This window comes from Solanum lycopersicum, chromosome 3 (assembly GCF_036512215.1).
Source record: "Solanum lycopersicum chromosome 3, SLM_r2.1".
Classification (NCBI taxonomy): Eukaryota; Viridiplantae; Streptophyta; class Magnoliopsida; order Solanales; family Solanaceae; genus Solanum; species Solanum lycopersicum.
The window spans coordinates 26,596,426-26,614,029 of record NC_090802.1 but is presented as its reverse complement, the minus strand read 5'-3'; the positions used below and the strand labels follow the sequence as shown (position 1 = coordinate 26,614,029).

General features: G+C 33.7%; 1 protein-coding gene across 1 annotated transcript; it reads right to left on the bottom strand.

Annotated features, from left to right (window-relative positions):
* Positions 1–3,829: 3,829 nt before the first annotated feature.
* Positions 3,830–15,535, bottom strand: LOC101258340 (target of rapamycin complex subunit LST8-1). The gene is made up of 11 exons (XM_004234746.5): positions 15,368–15,535; positions 14,857–14,964; positions 14,135–14,236; positions 13,866–13,978; positions 13,702–13,771; positions 9,449–9,526; positions 8,946–9,062; positions 8,438–8,532; positions 8,189–8,268; positions 8,011–8,070; positions 3,830–4,394 (listed from the first exon to the last, which is right to left on the bottom strand). The coding sequence occupies exons 2-11, from the start codon at positions 14,962–14,964 to the stop codon at positions 4,270–4,272; spliced, it is 948 nt and encodes a 315-aa protein (XP_004234794.1). The 5' UTR covers positions 15,368–15,535; the 3' UTR covers positions 3,830–4,269.
* Between the last annotated feature and the right edge of the window lie 2,069 nt (positions 15,536–17,604).

Here is a 17,604-nt window from a genome sequence, read left to right as displayed (position 1 = left end):
TTATTATCATGTTAATTGGAAAATCGGGCAAGCCTATGGAGAAAATCATGTAGGTGTTTATCTTTGAGATGTGAGAGTTTCTTTTGATTCCTAAATTTTGGAATTTTGATGAGCTTTGTGTGAGCATGAAATCATTCTTGATGTGAGGGCATTCAAATACTCTTATTGAGCTTGAATTTGCAATGAAGGCAAGCATTCTAAGCTTGAATTCTATTTGATGATGGCTAGTCACAGTTAGAAACTTGTAGTGCATAATTGAACATTGCATGGGTAGATTGAACCTCATGTTCATTCATGTTGAGTCTTGAGTAGCACTATTTGTAGACAACTCTGTACTGATTGATTTTGTGTTTTACTTGAGGACAAACAAAAGTGTAAGTTGAGACTATTGATGAGTCGGGGATTTTGACTCATTCAGGGCTTAATATTCATGGCTTTAGTGTCCTCAATGCCTACTTTATGCTCTCAATTGATGTTTAAATGCTAATTTGAAGCAATGAAGGCAAAAGAGCAAGGCAAGGTCATTAATGGGCAAAAAAGGAAGGAAAAACTGAAAAAAGTTGAAGAAAAGAAAGGATGATCACCAAGACCACTCGGTGAACTGCCGAGTGACTCTTCAGCTTGCCAAAACTTACAACAGGCCAACCTAGGGACAAAAACCAACTTGGCGATGGAAGGACAACTTGGAGATTCACCGACTGGATCTGCGATGGGGACTTAGCTCGCACAAAGTTACATAATGATTGGTGAAAATGAAAACCAAAAGGTGAGATGAAGAAAGATTTGGTATGTCACTGAACCGTTTGGCGAGCCCGACCTGGATCCCATAAATTTACAGCAATGGGGTGATGGAAAGTCACACTAAGAAGGCGATAGAAGGAACACTCGGCGCATCACCAACCTGGTCGGCGCATTACCGACCTGGTCTGTGATGCTCGACTTATTTCGTCAATCAGTCCTTAAGCTAAAAATCTGGAAGAGTATAAATGTGATTTTTAAAATATGAAAAAGCAGTTTTTCAGAGGTTCTCGTGTTCCAACAAATTTCTATACATTCTAACTTTGTTATTTTGACCTAAACAGTATTTTTTGTATTTTTGAGTAGTATTTAAAGTGGGGTTTTGATATGGAACTTATTTCAAGCATTGTGAAGACATGTAAATTAAAAACCGAGTTGATGGAGAACGTAACTGGTAATATTTTCTTGATTTTTATGATGTGTGGCTAGAACTTCTATTATTTAAGGGTGTGATTATGTGATTAAATATTCTAATTAGCTTATGGGTGTTAGTTTTACTGATCTAAATTTTGAATTGAAGTGGATTTGATTGACAATTGTGTTTAATTTATGAATTATCATTGCAAATACAACTAAAATTTAGCCTTCTTGGCTTGCTTGAGAAAAAAGTTTTTGAATTAAAACTATCAATTGATGATTATAGTTATTGAGTTATTGTTAATTCAGCTTGACAAAGTGAATATGAATTTGGTCCTACCAATATTGCTCTAGAATGTAGATTAATTGAGGTTTAGGGTTGTTCATATTGTTATGTTTGTTGAGGTTTGAAAGAACTCTCTTCATTTGTGTCGAGAGATGTGTATTACGTGTAAAGCCTAGCCTACCAACTAAGATTCAATGTTGTTTAATAAATAATAATCATCCATATAGACAAATTGACATTTGATTGGTCACATCCCCACAGATCCCTCTCTACTTAATTATCCCCCGTTTTCGTATTAATTGCTCACTTTAATCCCTTCATTTGACACTAATTGTCAACTCCTGCAATTTACTTCAATTGTTTCGATAATATTGACTTGGACAGATGACTAGAACACACCTATTGCTTCGTAATTGAATTTTCTACCATATCACTCACTGTGGGCCTAACTCTTCGTTGGTTTTACACTCTATTGCAACCGCCTACACTTAGAATTAGATGAAGTGTAGTTGAGCGTTATCAGTTAGTGGGTGGGTGTTTTGGAAAATTCTTTTTATTTAATTTTTTTAGATACATAAATATTTAAAAATGGTTATATTTAGAATTTCATGTTTTAATCAACTTTTTGGACTTAAGTTCCACATGTCATCATTCAATTCATGAATTTGTCATGTCACTGTCATGTGACAACAAGTGTAGTACACACATCTCATATCTTTTGTTGATTGTCAAAAAAATGTCAAGTAGGTATAAATTTTAAGGGGAATAGGTGTTTAATAAGGATGAGCCTTAGTTCAGATTTTAAACGAATTATACAGACAAATTTAAGGAGTTGCAGATAACTTAAGTCTATATACTATATGTATTTTATACATAAAACCTACCACACAATAATGTATCGATCTCAAACCAAACAACTTATGACAATAATTACTTGAATACAATATGTCTAAATTTAAATGAGATACATATATAGCAATGTATCATGAAAAATCTACTCATCTCAAAAAATCAATTCCACAATATTTCAGCAAAACTCAAATATTCATGATGTATCTCCGCCTTCACTTCCGTACATTTTATATCAGTTAGGTAATTTATTACTTCTGAATCTTGTATATAACACAAATCATTAGTATTTTATTCAACTACAACAATTGATTGTGCATCCATTTATGAACCTTTGACACATACGATGGCATGAGATGATACATCTAAACAATGTATCTCGTCGATCTTTTTGTTTGTTGTATCAATGCATAGTAGATACATTGCAAATCAATGCTCGTGCTTCTTTACCTCCATGTGCAATTTTATTACCATGTCATTCCTAATAATCATTAGAGATAAATTACCTTCTATGATGTATCGAATTTTCATATCTTCCTCAACTTATCGATCTCCATTCAAGTGTATTGGATGGTTTGAGATTCACAAGAACAATATTTTGGCCAATGACTATTTCTCACTTATGTATCGTTCATACCTCACTTCACATTCCCAGATTTCTGAATGTCACAGCAAGATCGACATAACATTTATGTTGTATCAGTTCGATTTTGAAACAAATTGAATGAATTTTGCAAGATAGGGAGAAGAAATAACCTATTATGCATCGCCGTAGATTGATTCCCATCGCCAAGAATGTGATCCGTGATTTATAATTTTGTTATTTAATTTTATGTTTCTCTTCCTTTTTAAGCGTAACAAAAATCAATTTATGCATCGTACCCGGCTTGTTTGCAATGTATCCAGATGACACTGATTTGGAGGGATCTTTGTAAAATAAAAAGAGTAGGGATATAATCTGCTCCTTGCAGTAAGGAATTCCTAAAAATTTTACTTTGAAAAACTCGAACTAACTCGATCAATGTACACTCTTACCATCAATATAGTGAGGATGAGATGCGGGTGTTAAAGAGTAACAGTTATCTGCATCAAATAAACTTGCGCCATATTTTGTATCTTTTTGGAAGCCTTTTGAATAAGGAAATGTTTGAAAAAAGGTTTTAAAAAATTGGGGTTATGTTGCTAAAAATTCACCATGATTTTGTATTTGGTGGATCTTATCAACCGAAAGGTGTAGTAGAATGAACAACATCCCTTAAAAACCTTTTTTTACGACAACGAAAACTCGCGACCACTATCCTATAGGTATACACAGGTAAAACCCTCCGCTCATGTGATGAACATAAAAATGGAGACCGACCGAGACCAGGAGGCTTATCCACTCAGTGGGTCTTCTACGTGCCAATTTGAATTAGCTAATCAAACTTCAGCTATTAGAAGGTTAAACCACATAAAGAACAAGTTTAAAACCTCGAAATCAGGTAACATGAATTATTTATGCTAAAAGCTCATACCAAAAAACTCAGTGCTGCATCACGATTTTGTTCAATGCTAGAAACTTTTTAACCAAATAGATCAGGATATACATAAGCATACAATTTCAACGGATGCCATGAAACAATGGAAGTAAACTAATGGTAGAATGTCACTTCTGTACACATGCACATAAAACAGGATAAACTGAACATCATGTACTACACCACATTAATCATCCAAATTACATTTAAAATATTTTTGATAACCAGGAAATCCTTGAGGCCCAGCCGACACAATTTCAGAGGATAATCAGTCTGTTCATCTACCATTGTCCACTTAAATACCAAGCTTTTGTATGCCAACAAGGCTCGAATGCATGCACTGCATCAGCCCAACACATCTGCACTGCAGGTTTTACCACTAAACTAGTGCCCTAGGGGGCCATCTATAATGTTCATTGAACAATTCGTCTGAAAGTAAGATGAACAATGCATGATCCAAGTTCAGCTAGATGGTTCAGGTCCGTCATGTAGAGCACAACATACTGTTGCTTTATGATGCCCCTGGTACACTTTGATATCTTTGCCTGTAGATGTGGACCACAATCTTGTTGTTGTATCAGAAGATGCTGCAAGAGGAGTGTTTTGCTTCATGTTAGAGAAAAAATGAAAAGTCTAATACATCAAAAACCAACTACTAAAATTTGAAGCTCAAATGGGCAGAAAAATCCTAAGTGCCTATTTGGAAGGACAGCCTGGTAATTGAATTTGGTGTAATTATATTGTGTGTCCTGTTTGGTTGGACGGGTAATTACTTGGTCAACAGGTAATTGGTGTAATTGACGGGGGGTAATTACACTATGCATCACAACTGGTAATTACATGGTGTAATTACCGGTTGATTACTTTTTAATTTCAATTCTTTATTTTTTTTACTTCGATTATTTCAAGTTCTTTTTTTTATTTTTATTATTCTAAAATTTTCTAAAAGATTATTTGTATTTTATTTTATCATATTTTATTTTTTTCTTGTTCTCAACCTCATTTCATGTGATTCTATGCAATTTTTTCGTACCATCTATATTTTTATGACATGCTTATATTCTCATTAGCATAATTCTATCAGTATACTAATTTTTAAATTAAAATAGAATTTATTATTAATTAAGGTTATAGATTTATGTTTTTTTAAAAAAAATAAAAATAAATCATATTTATGAATGATACGTTGAAATTTGCAATAAGAGTATTATGTTAAATTTTTTGTTTTGAATTTATTATATTCAGTAATATTAAATTTGCATTACAAGTCATTTTCTAATTAGACCTGATAGGTTATCTTTTTGCCAAACATTTTAATAATTTATGATATTTTATTTATCTATTAATCGTTTTATCAAACATACATTACAAAATGTTAGTAGAGACTTTATACTTTTGGTTTTTGTGATCAATTCAATTGAACTATACTAATTTAAAAAAATATAAATCAAATCTTTTCATAATATTAGTTAAAAACATATTTTTATTAATTAATATATTTTCAAAAAATAATATATATTTTAAATATTTAGAGCCTGTTTGGCTCAGCTTAAAAGCTGGTCAAACTGACTTAAAAGCTGGTTTTTGACTTATTTAGCTGTTTGACAATACTCAAAACAGCTTATTTTAAGTTAAAAAAAACTTATTTTAAGCTAAAAGTTAAAAGCTGGGGTAGGGATGTTTTTTTTTTCCAGCTTATAAGTTGTTTTAAGTTGACCACATTTTTACCTTTTTGCCCTTAATATTTTTATACAATCTCCAAATTACCCACATAATCCTAGCATCTCTTTCTTCTATTTTTCCCTTTTCAAGTGTGGATGATAGACAATTACTATTACTAATGAATGAAAATAAAATAAATCATAAATCTTTCAAGTGATCTATTCAAATTATATATTATTAAAATGTAAAATAAGTTGCACATATAACTTAAATAAAAATTTATATTCCTCTTATAAATAATTTGTGATAATAAAAAATTATGTGCATGATAGACAATTATTATTACCTATGGATGAAACTAAAATAAAATCTTAATTCGTTCTTTAATCTATTCAAATTATATATCTTTAAAATCTATAATAAGTTTATATTCCTCTTATAAATAATTTGTGATGAGAATGAAATATGTGAATGATAGCAAAATATAATTATTTATGGCTGTAAAATATAAATTAATTAACTTTTATTATGTTAACAGCTTTTAAGGGTATTTCAGACATTTTGATTTAAAAAACTATTTATCAGCACTTATTTGCCAAACACATCAACAACTTTTTTTTTAACTTCAGCACTTTTATCTAAACGCATAACTGCTTATTTTAAAAATAAGTTTCAGCACTTTGAAAAGTACTTTTTTAAAGCTGCTTTCATTAAGCCCATCCAAACGGGCCCTTAATTTAGTATCATTTATACAGTTTCTTATTTGTCTAGTATAAATTTTAAATAATTAATTTTTAAAAAAAAATTAATATAATATTTTGATTGCTATTGTGCATCTAAACATAACATGTGTAATACATTGTGACATCCAAACAGGACATGTGTAATTACAGGTCACTGTAATTATTAGGCTAGTAATTACCCTAGTAATTAGACCAATTTCAATGACCATGTGGCTTTCCAAACAGACCCTAAGACTTTATTGGTTTGCACTTGATGAAGGTCATAATCTTTAATCATTCAAATCTTATTTACTAAATTTGTTCTAACATTAGGTTTCAATCTGAATTCCAATCTGAAGCAACCAAGGGTTATTTGATAGCTGGTTAGAGTTATGCATGTATTCATAATGTATATATTAGTTATTAATGAATTTGTCTACTTTTTTATGCATGTATTAGTCACTCATGTATTAGTTATATATATAATAGTATTCCACCTTCTATCCTGCATAAGATAATACATAGATTCCCTCATGAATTATACATCTATTAATTCTGTGGGTTTCTAAATTGTCAACCAAACGTGTTATTAATTTTATACATGAATAAGTTATTTCATATCTACCTATCAACGTCGTACATGTTATACACAAAATTAATACATGAATAACTTGTTTCTTTATCCAACTACCAAACGATCCCTATTTGCATTTGTTTTCCACAACCACTTAATGAGTCTAAATAGATCTAATGATTATCATCTATAACAAAGTTCTAACAATTGACATGTCTATTAAAAGATTTCTATGGAAAAAACAATTCACCAATTTCATCCATCCATAGCGACCTTCATAGCCTACCATTACCAACTACTATTGCCTCCTACCATTACCAACTACTGCCACTCAGCGCCCCACCCACCATCGTTGTCAATCACTAAAATCAACTGCCACCATCAACTATTATTATCAGCCCCCATCACCTTTAACTACTAACCACAACACCATCATTAGCTAACCTTATCCCCAGTCGGTACCCACAACCACCATCGTGACCATCATCACAACCAAGTTAACCACCATAATGTTTTAAGAAAGATAAGTTTTATATATTCAGTTGTGGGACAAAAAAAGTCTTAATTAGTATTCAGAACATCTGAATATTGAGATGTGTATTCAGATTCAGACATCTAAAACGTAATGTAGATCTTGATATTCAAATGTGTATTCGAATTCACATGTCTTAATCATTAAAAAAAGAAATGAGATCTAAAAGCACTAAAGCAGGTTTTTGACTTAGAAATTCTTTTGGCAACATTGAAATGCACAGAAACATTGGTGTCTAATCTGAAAAGGTCTTTGGGCATAAACAACAGATCTAAAAGTTCTAAATCATCAGATTCTCCAACTTCAGCTGTCAGATATAAAATCCAACCCAAATCGGTTCCCAAATAAATACTGCATTGGAATCACTTTACCATCCTATACCACATTTATTGTTTTCAGGCTTCAAACTTTGAATCAGCCCCTAGTCTACCATGCAATTACCCGGCAACAGAAGGAACAAAAAAGTCCCTGACCAGCTCCATAGCATTTCACTCCCTTTAATGAAAACCTCAGTTATGTTCCTTCATTTGGGAAATGTTAATGAACAGTTCAGCTCTTCAACACCTATTTTCTATCCAAGGGGGTTAAAACACAAACTACAATTCAAATGACACAATAAGTACTCTCAATGAACCAAAATGGCTTGGTCATGAACTATAGCTAGGAGGAAGTAAAGAAATATTCTAACAGTTCACAACAATTTCAGTATGTACCTGTGATGAGAAAAGCACCATCTACAGAGAACACACAGTCCCAAACCCAGCGTTCGTGTCCTAGAAAATATACCAAATTTTAATGAATATTACACATGCTGAAGAATTAGAAAGAAGCTGTCAGCAAAAGGGAGAAAGACGAGTAAAATGATAACTGGAAATCACATGATATTGATACCTATCAGAGTTTTCTCCAAGGTAAAGCCATCCACATTCCAAATCTTGACTGTATGATCAGAAGATGCAGTCGCCAGATACCTATAAATTACAGTTTTTTTTAAAAAAAAAACTAAGAAATGTTAAAGCGTATTAAAATAGAGTGTCTCAAGCACATTAGGTAGCAAAATAGTATTCACAGGAACAAGTAAATAACAGATAAGAGACTAGAACTTGACGCAAAACACGAGGAGTCATGAAAAACTGTTACCTGTTAGGTTCGCATAGTTCAGGGGAAAGAAGACATTTGAGGATATAACCATCATGAGCCTGTAACTTATGCAGAGGCTCAAAGTTGGTCATTGTCTGCAAATTTATGTAAAGTCAATTTTAGTAATATTCAGTCACAGCAGTAACAAAGTGCTTGCAGAAACAATTCGTATTCATGAGGATGTTGGCACATGAGAAAGAACGAAGATTGTTTGAGTCCAATCAGACTGAACGATCCAGTTCAAAGGAGGAAAGATAGTTACAGACTTACAGGAAAATTGAAAAGACAACTCAGTCAAAGGTTTCACATTTACTATATTTAACAGAACAGAAACTAGAAAAAAACTAAAATAAACTAGTGTCAATTTCGTGATTTTTTTTATTCCTCTCATCCCACCTCCCACAATTAGTGAAGGAATTTAGGGCTCACGGAAAAGATCAGGTGCAGTTTTTTCTTCGATAAGTAATAATGCTACAGTTTTGAATTGTAGAATTGGACCACTAGTTACCTCAGTGCCACGTAGTAAACGCCAAACATAACATGTTCCACGATTGTTTGCAGCAACAATTAAGCTTCCATCCCACATGACAGTCAAAGAACGAACAGCTGTATCCACCTCCGGTACCTAAGTTTTCCAATATACTGATAAATACCAATTTGTGTGCTGCAAACTAAACATCCACACACCACGAGGTAGTGACCACTAAATACCCTTTATTGTGCTCTATATATCACACTATAAAAAGGAAAAGCATTACCTTTTGAAAGAGATTGATAATCAACACCAACAGATATGAGGCATGATCAGTTTATGTTCAACTAGCTCATCATTTATTTGAAATAATTGAATCATTAAAAAGAATTCATATCTTTCAAATGCTGATGGTGTAGCTCTCAGAATTACCCTGAAATTCACTCATGAATGACTCCTCCAACCATCATTTCAGTTCCTAGTGACCATAATCCAAAAGACCACAAGATATACGAACTAATGAAAACTAAACTACATACCAACTCACAGCTACATGAATTTGCTCTCAAATCCCACACACGGATATTGCCATTTTGGTCTCCAGATATCAACTCAGTCTGCAAAACATATAGAAAAATGAGATTCATGAAACACAACAAACAGAAAAGCTCAAGCCCATCAATTGACAGGAGAGGATGGATCAATCAAAGGTGTGGTTTGGTGAGGCACACACACATAAATTGGAAATGTTGAAATCGAGAAAGAAAATATTCTTTTGTACCAAGATTTCTAAGAATTAGGTCTGCTGAAATAAAGAATGCCAAAAAAAATCAAGAAATTACACAAATTTTGTAATAATATCTCCTAAAAGTATCTTTCACTACTAAAGTAAGAGTCAATCTCAATGTACTAGTCCCATGAAATACTAAATTTGATGCGATATGAAGTGTCGCTTAATTATCACACACAAGTTCCATCAGATAAATTTCGCCAAATTTTAGTTCTCTTAGTAATTGTTTAACCCAAACTTGCTTCTGCACTAGATCGAGCAACCACACTGTCTCTTACTATTGCAAAACACCAAATTAGCTCCGACTTGAACACAATATCATAATGTAGAACGTCTATCAAAGGGTTATCCTGCCCAACCAACATCAAAATATCCAATGATCTCATGGCCACGGTCCTCGAAATGAAGTCCTTTACCAGGAGCTGACTTTATATACCGTAGAATATCAACAATTGCATCCCAACGACTATCACGAAGGGAAGTCATAAGTTGACTTACAACAGAGATGTTAGTTCTAATTACCATGAGATAATTCAACTTTCCAACCAATCGCCTATACATCGTGAGTTTAATGAATTGCTCCCTTGTCCTGGCAGGAGTTGCATTCGAATCCATAGGAGTGTCAATGGGTCTTCATCCCCTCATTCATGTTTCCTCGTGAATGTCGAAGGCATACTTGCGTTGAGAAATAACAATACCTAATCTGGACGGAGAAGTCTCAATGACTAGAAAATACTTCAGTTTGCCAAGGTCTTGGTATAAAAATGCTAAAAGAGATGTTTCATTTTAAGATCAGTGATACCAACTTGATCGTTGCCGGTGATTATAGATATTGTCAACCTAAACCACCAACTAAATATATAAATGTGGTGCAAAATACTGATAGATCACAGAACAATCAGCTTCAATACAAGTCGTACAAAACTCCTAAATTATTATGTTGAACTTAAAACCAGGCTTGAGGAGGCTGTTTTACACCATAGAGTGACCTGCGCAGTCGACATATAAGGCTAGAGAAAGAGAAGACACTCAACTACCTAATAACCTGCCACCCTAATCTACGACCTTCATAACTTCTTATCTAAGGTTATATCCTCATTAAGTTGGAAAATGTGTCATGTCCTAACTAATCACCTCTGCCCAATGTTTCTTCAACCTACCTCTGTCGGAAATCACCACAGACAACCTCTCTCACCTACTCATTAAGTCATCTACATCTCTCATCTTCACATTCCTGAACCATCTTATTCTAGCTTCCCTCATCTTGTCTAGCACAAGAGCCACCCTCACCTTGTTTCAAATATCTTCATTATTTATCTTGTCTCTCCTAATGAGCCTGCATATCTACCACAACATCCTCGTTTCTGCTACTCCCATTTTTGAACATAAGAGTCCTTCACTAACTAACACTCCACCCTATACAACATAGACAGCCTAGCAATCTTTTTGTTCGATATACATTTAAGCTTTGGCTGTACATTTTTATAACAGAGGGGACTCCGGAGGCGAGCCTACACTAATATGGTGTGTGTCATCATCATTGATCTCCTCGTTTGCTTGGATAATGGACTAAGATACTTCAAAACATTCTCTTTAGGTGATGACTTATGAATCAAGACTCACTTCCACACCAACCTTCGACATTACAACACTAAACTTGCACTTTAAGTATTCATCTTTGGTCTTGTTCAACCCGAACCCTTTGGACTCCAGAGTCCGTCTCCAAACGAAACCTCCAACCTAGTGTTTACTATGTCGGGAGTCTCATCTATCACTACTACTTCAGTTGTAAATAACATACACCATGGCACTTCATTGTGAATATGGTGCATCATTTAATCCATCACTAATGCAAATAGAAGTGAACTAAGAGTTGATCCCTAGGGCAACCCTATCAAAACTAGGAAGTCTTTAATCGACCTAATAAATCTCACTGATACACCTCCAGTCTACAAGCATCTCCATAGAACCTCTTTTTGGACTTTGTTCTCCGCCTTTTCTAGGTCAATGAACACCATATGCAAGTCCCTCTTCCACTCCTTGAAATGCTCCACCAGTCGCTCATAAGATAAATAGCTTTCGTAGCTGATCACTTTGGCATAAATCAAACTAAATTTTTAGAAATAGAAACACTCCTCCTCACCTTCATCTCCACCCCTCTCCCAAACATTCATAGGAAACTTGATCCCCTATAGTTGTTGCATCTTTGAATGTCACTCTTGTTCTTGTACTACGAAATCATTATGTTCCACCTCCATTCTTTGGGCATTTTGTTGTCTTCAACCCGAACCTGCTCAGCCAGAGTTCTTCCAAAGTTCCATCTATATCTCATTTGCGTCAGTCGCTCCCCTGTTCTCATCCTACAAACAACACCAATAACCTTTTCAACAATTATACACCTAAAACACTTGAAATCCCGACAACTCTTGGAGTGCTCTAAATTGCCCAGCACCTAACTAGGAGAGTTGGGTGGACTGGACAGGAATAAGCTCAAAATCACACAATCAATTGAATTAAATACAAGTAGCATCCAAAAGCTTCTTACTAATAAGCAATTGAAACCATGCATTATAATAAATAATAGTCACAATCTGAGTCATGCAATGAGACATTCAGAAATTGAAAAGAGTATAAATCAACCCACATGTCAAGGGTAACAGATAACCAATTTGAATGTATGCCTTGTCAAGTTAAAAAAAATTATAATTATTGCTAAGAGACCTTATGGTCCTGGCAGATTATGGACACTGTTTTAAAACATCTTTGGAGTGCAATGGGTCTGCTGTGCTTGCTTGGACAGAGTTGGAACTGTTCATATTTGCATTAGGTGGCTGTTTCAGCTTGAAAGGAATAGAAGATGTTTTAAGGATAAGAAACAGCACTAAATCAGAATGTAAAATGAACCTTGACACTTGCCTTTTTCCATATTTAACACTAATAATTTATGAAAAGATTGGTCAAACACAATTAGCTTACTAAATCCTAAAAGGGGCGCTTTTAAATGAATTGGCCAAACACAAGAATGCTTCTCTCGAAAAGTACTTTTTGAAAAGTTGTTTTGACAGCACCCAAGGGTGTGACCTAGTGGTCAATAAAGCAATCCAGAGGTTTCAGGTTCAAAACTCAGCAAAGACAAAAAAGATAGGTGATTCTTCCAATCTATCGTAGCCTTGTTGCACATAGTTGATACATGTTAGTGGGAGGTGCATATCCCGTAGAATTAGTCAAGGTGTGCGAAAGCTGCTTGGACACAACGGTCATCAAAAAAAATTATTCTGAAAAAACTGCTTTGCAAATTAAGCAGTTTTTAGAAGCTTGGCCAAATAGGCTCAAAATACTTGTCGTTGTTGTAGAAACTTGTACGTCAGTATATGGAAAAGGGTAAATTTCGAAGGCAGTTAGTTCTAGAGAACTCTAATTTTTCATAAATGATAAATTGATTACTTTTGGATTGAAATGGACCTGTAGAGAGGATTAGAAAGTCATTACCCATATAGCAGACCCAACTATGTTTAGATTGAGATGTAGTTGATTGATTTTTGATAAAGTTTCTAAGAACTACATAGTATATTCTTAATTAGACTTACCTAAACGATTAAACTACTTGAAATTTGCCAAATAATCAACAGAAGCATAATTTTTTGAAATAGATTTTTTTTAATATTTTTAAATAGATCAACAGAAGCATAACTGAGAGACCCGTCCTATACTGACTTATCGGAATATGTGGTACATAAAGATGAAGTAGCAGCAAAACTGTCAAATAGCATCCCTATTTATGCCAATCCTATCTCTACTTCTTTAGCATAGTTCCATCTTTTGTGATAGAGCCCAGTCTGAATAGCTCATTCAAATATTTCCTTATGCAGCTAAACTCATAGATTTCATATGGATTATCATTCAATGAAGAAATTGAACAAAGCCATAAAATTTGCAGAAAAAAAAACAGGATAGAAGTGACTAAAAGAACCTTCACACAATTTAAAGATCAAAGTATAAAACCTGATTAGGGTGCAAAACTACAGTGTTCACAGCTGCCCGACTTTCATATTCCCTCTGACAACCTGGTGCTCTATTCGTTCAAAAGATTCAAAGATACAGTTGACTTAAAGGAAAAATGAGAAGTTGGAAAGAGAGTAACACGTCCACTTTGATATCTACAATACCTCAAATCCCAAATCTTTACAGTGCCATCTTCAGATCCAGAATACATCCAGTTACCATCGCACTGAAATCCTACTGCCATCACATTATTAGTGTGTGAATCAAAGCTCCTCAGCTGCCAAAAGGTATCAAAAACATCTTCTTTAACTTGGGGAACCAAAATGAACACAAACTCATATGTCAAAGCCACAACAGAGGAAAACACCATGTAACAAAATAGAATCAAAACTGATAAAAGAAATGAATAAATAAGGAAAATCTGAAGACCTACTGGCTGAGGACTGTTCGAGTTGATGTCAAATAATCGAATGTGAGGATTTCCAGCAGCAGCCAAGAAGCGTTTATCCGGAGTAATTTCAAGACGATTAACTTGCTGTATACAGGTCAAGAAGGTAAAGGCAGACATATTAGATAACCATTCCAACAAAAATAAGTTGATTTAAAATGCAAACAAGTCTCCATATGTTTTGGATGTCTATCATACCTTACCTGCCAATATGGTCTGTTTGGACTAATAAATTGCATCTCAACTAGTTGGTGAAAGAAAGATCAAACACTCAATGTAATGCACAGAATAACACTACTAAAAAGTGAAGCTTGAGCCCATTTCCGAATTCGCAGTCTTGGCATCAAATTTATCCCGTAATGACATTAGTCACATATATATGAGAATCCATTTTGGCTGAAACACTTTGTTAAAGTTCATTCATCTTAATTTCATTTCTAGACATCTGAATAAAATACAGGGGCATCCACCTCCAAAAATGATATAAACATGGTTAGACTAGGGTAGCAATGACCACAATTAATAAAATGAAGCAAGTATTCCCAAAAGAAAAGACAAACACATTACATCAACCTCTATATCTGTGCATATGTGCCATAGCAGCAACACTCTTGACACACAAACTACCCGCAACACACAAGAAAAAATAAAAGATAAGCATAGAATGAAAAATTGAATATAGAGAAATGGAATTTAAGGGAACTCACTGATTCCGGGTATTGAATAGTTCGATAGCAGCGGGCACTCTTAGCCTCCCAAAATTTTATAGTGTGATCATAGCTAGCCGTTGCTAGCACCACTGATGGTTGACTCATCTATATCAAATTCAAATTGAATAAATAAATAAATAAACCTAGGATCAAATTAGATGATCGAGCACTAGGGTTTTGGAACTTGGGTCTGAAATCACGGTAGGGATGACAAAATTACATCTTCACAACTTCACAGGCATAAGTTTCATCACAAATAAACCAGATTCCTTGATTACATATAACCTCTTCATCGTCCAAAGCTACCACAGCTTTCACAAAATTACCACTTTTTTGGTTTTTCTCTTCTTCTTTTTTTCTCATGTTAATTTAAAAAATCAAATTTCACACCCATACTCAATTAATCTTCAAAAATTTTAATTAGGGAAAAGTTATGTCAGACCCCTCTCGATCCTATATGTAGCTCAAACAATTATCATGAGTTAGAATCTAAAGAGTTAAGACATACCTCTTTGATCCTACCGAGCTTTATGTAGAGCAATCAATTAGCATAGTAAGAATCTGAAGGAGCTATACTTAAATGTTATTGTTCTCTCTACATTACTAGTTTTTTAATAAGCGCGCAAAGTACATGCCGTACTAATGAGTATTATTTCCTAAAAATTAAAATCTTAATAAATAATATGATTTAAGTGTTTTTTTATATATACACCGTGTCTAATTGAAGTGTCTTATTTTGTCTCACTACTAATTGTGATACTCCAATTTCAGGACCTTTCATTGAGTTAATATTATGAGAAATTAATAAAATAAACTTTAATTATAAGTACAAAAAATGAGCTTGTATAGCAAAAGGAAAAAGATTGCATGAGATTAATCGCAAACCGTAGTGCAACATTAATATTTCTTTAATTAAAAGTTTGATAGGAGATTATTAACTTTTGGTGTAAGATAATTTTGACTCAAACAAAGAAATAAATCTTTCTAACTTTTTTTATTATGTCTTTTAAATCTCCTAATAATTACAATGAATGTGTTCAAAATATTATGTTAAATTTTTATCCATGAGCACTTTAAACTAACTATTTAGTTATAAATACTATAAATTAAGGTGTAAAAAGTCTTACTAATTATATTTTGAAAATCAGAATATTTATAAACATAATTACTATTTTTATATGAATTAATTATTGTCTCTTCATACATAATTTTTCCCGCATTGATCTAATGTTATATGTTTCACCTTCTTCTTTTTTTTTCAAAAAAACAAAAGGAAAGTGAATATTCTATCATATTCATTCTTAAATATCAAAGTTAATGTACATTTAAATTGTAAGACCATCTCCAATCCACCTCTATTTTACTCTCTATTCTCTATATTTGGAGAGTAAAATAGAGAATGTGCACTCCAACCCACCTCTAAATCGCCCTCTATTCTCTACTTATATCGCAACCCAGAACAATTGATCAAGTGTCGATCCACAGTACCCTAGCTATGTATTTTTTTAGTTCTTGAATTACACATGTTAGGTAAGATATTTCAGTTACTTTAGATATACATGCCTTATTTATTAATGCATCATTGTCAGATTAATTGTTGCATTCTCTGTTTGCATGTTCAGTATTGAGCTATCCAATTTATAGAAATTCAGTCACAATGTCTTAATCACTTTATTTCATTGGGAGTAGCATAATACCGAGTTAGACTAGAGTTCAGTGTACCTAATTAGTCCAAGAACTACTAACCAAGTAGGTTGTAAGTCCCCTATGTGAGCATCAGTTTAGTGATCACACTACCATGACTTTATACCTATGGCAGGGTATATTGGGTCCTCCTTATGGGGCGAATACATCGGACTCCATATTTAGCTCATGTAGTTTTATTATCGGTTATTAATAGCTCCCACAATTCAGTCAGACTCTCTAATGCATTGACCGTATTTATAGTTTAGTTAGTATCTAGTCTCAGCATGTTATAAATTTGGTCATTCCATTCAATTATCTCAGAATTCAGTAAATCATGTTCAGATTATTATACTTGCTTTTGTGCTTGACCAGTTATGTTTTATTTTAGTTTTACTCTATCCTACATACTCAGTACCTTTAATTACTGACGCATACGTGCACTACATCTTCTCATGATGTAGGTTCAGGTTCTCAGCATCCAGATCATGTTTAGATCGATTCCCGAGCTCCAGTTTAGCAGATTCAGTGGTGAGCCCTCATTCTCCGAGGAGAGTAGTCATGAGTTTCTTTTCAGTATTTAGTCCTTTAGTTTTAGTTTTTGCTAGACTTAGTTGGGGACTGTCCCAGCATTTCTAGTCAGTTTAGAGGTTATTTTCAGACATGGTTAGTTTTAGTTAAGCATTGAGTTAATATTTTATTTGAATGGGTATTCCCCATCTTTTCATTTTAAGCATCTTTTTATTTTAAACTATGATTTAGCTTCCGCGTCAGTTTATATTATTTAGTATGCTCATGAACATGCCATCAGAGTTAGCTTGGGATCACTTGTGGTCCTACGTCCTGTGTCCACATCTTGTGGGTAGCACGGGGCATGACAAACATGGTATCAGAGCACTAGGTTTATGAGTCCTAGGATGTCTGAAAAACCGCACTACGTAAAGTAATCTTCATATGTGTGAAGTGCACCACATCTAATGAGAGAAAGCCTACAAAGTGTTCTAAGAAAATTTCACTTTCTTGTTACTCTTATCGTGCGTAAGGTATGATCCAATTTCATTC

Excerpts from the sequence above, each read along its gene's own strand:
- LOC101258340 (XM_004234746.5), bottom strand. The coding sequence starts at position 14,964 with ATGAGTCAACCATCAGTGGTGCTAGCAACGGCTAGCTATGATCACACT. Across the intron at positions 13,772-13,865 it reads GTAAAGATTTGGGATTTGAG|AGCACCAGGTTGTCAGAGGG; the intron begins GTATTGTAGATA and ends TTGAACGAATAG. Across the intron at positions 8,533-8,945 it reads GTTTACTACGTGGCACTGAG|ACAATGACCAACTTTGAGCC; the intron begins GTAACTAGTGGT and ends ATAAATTTGCAG.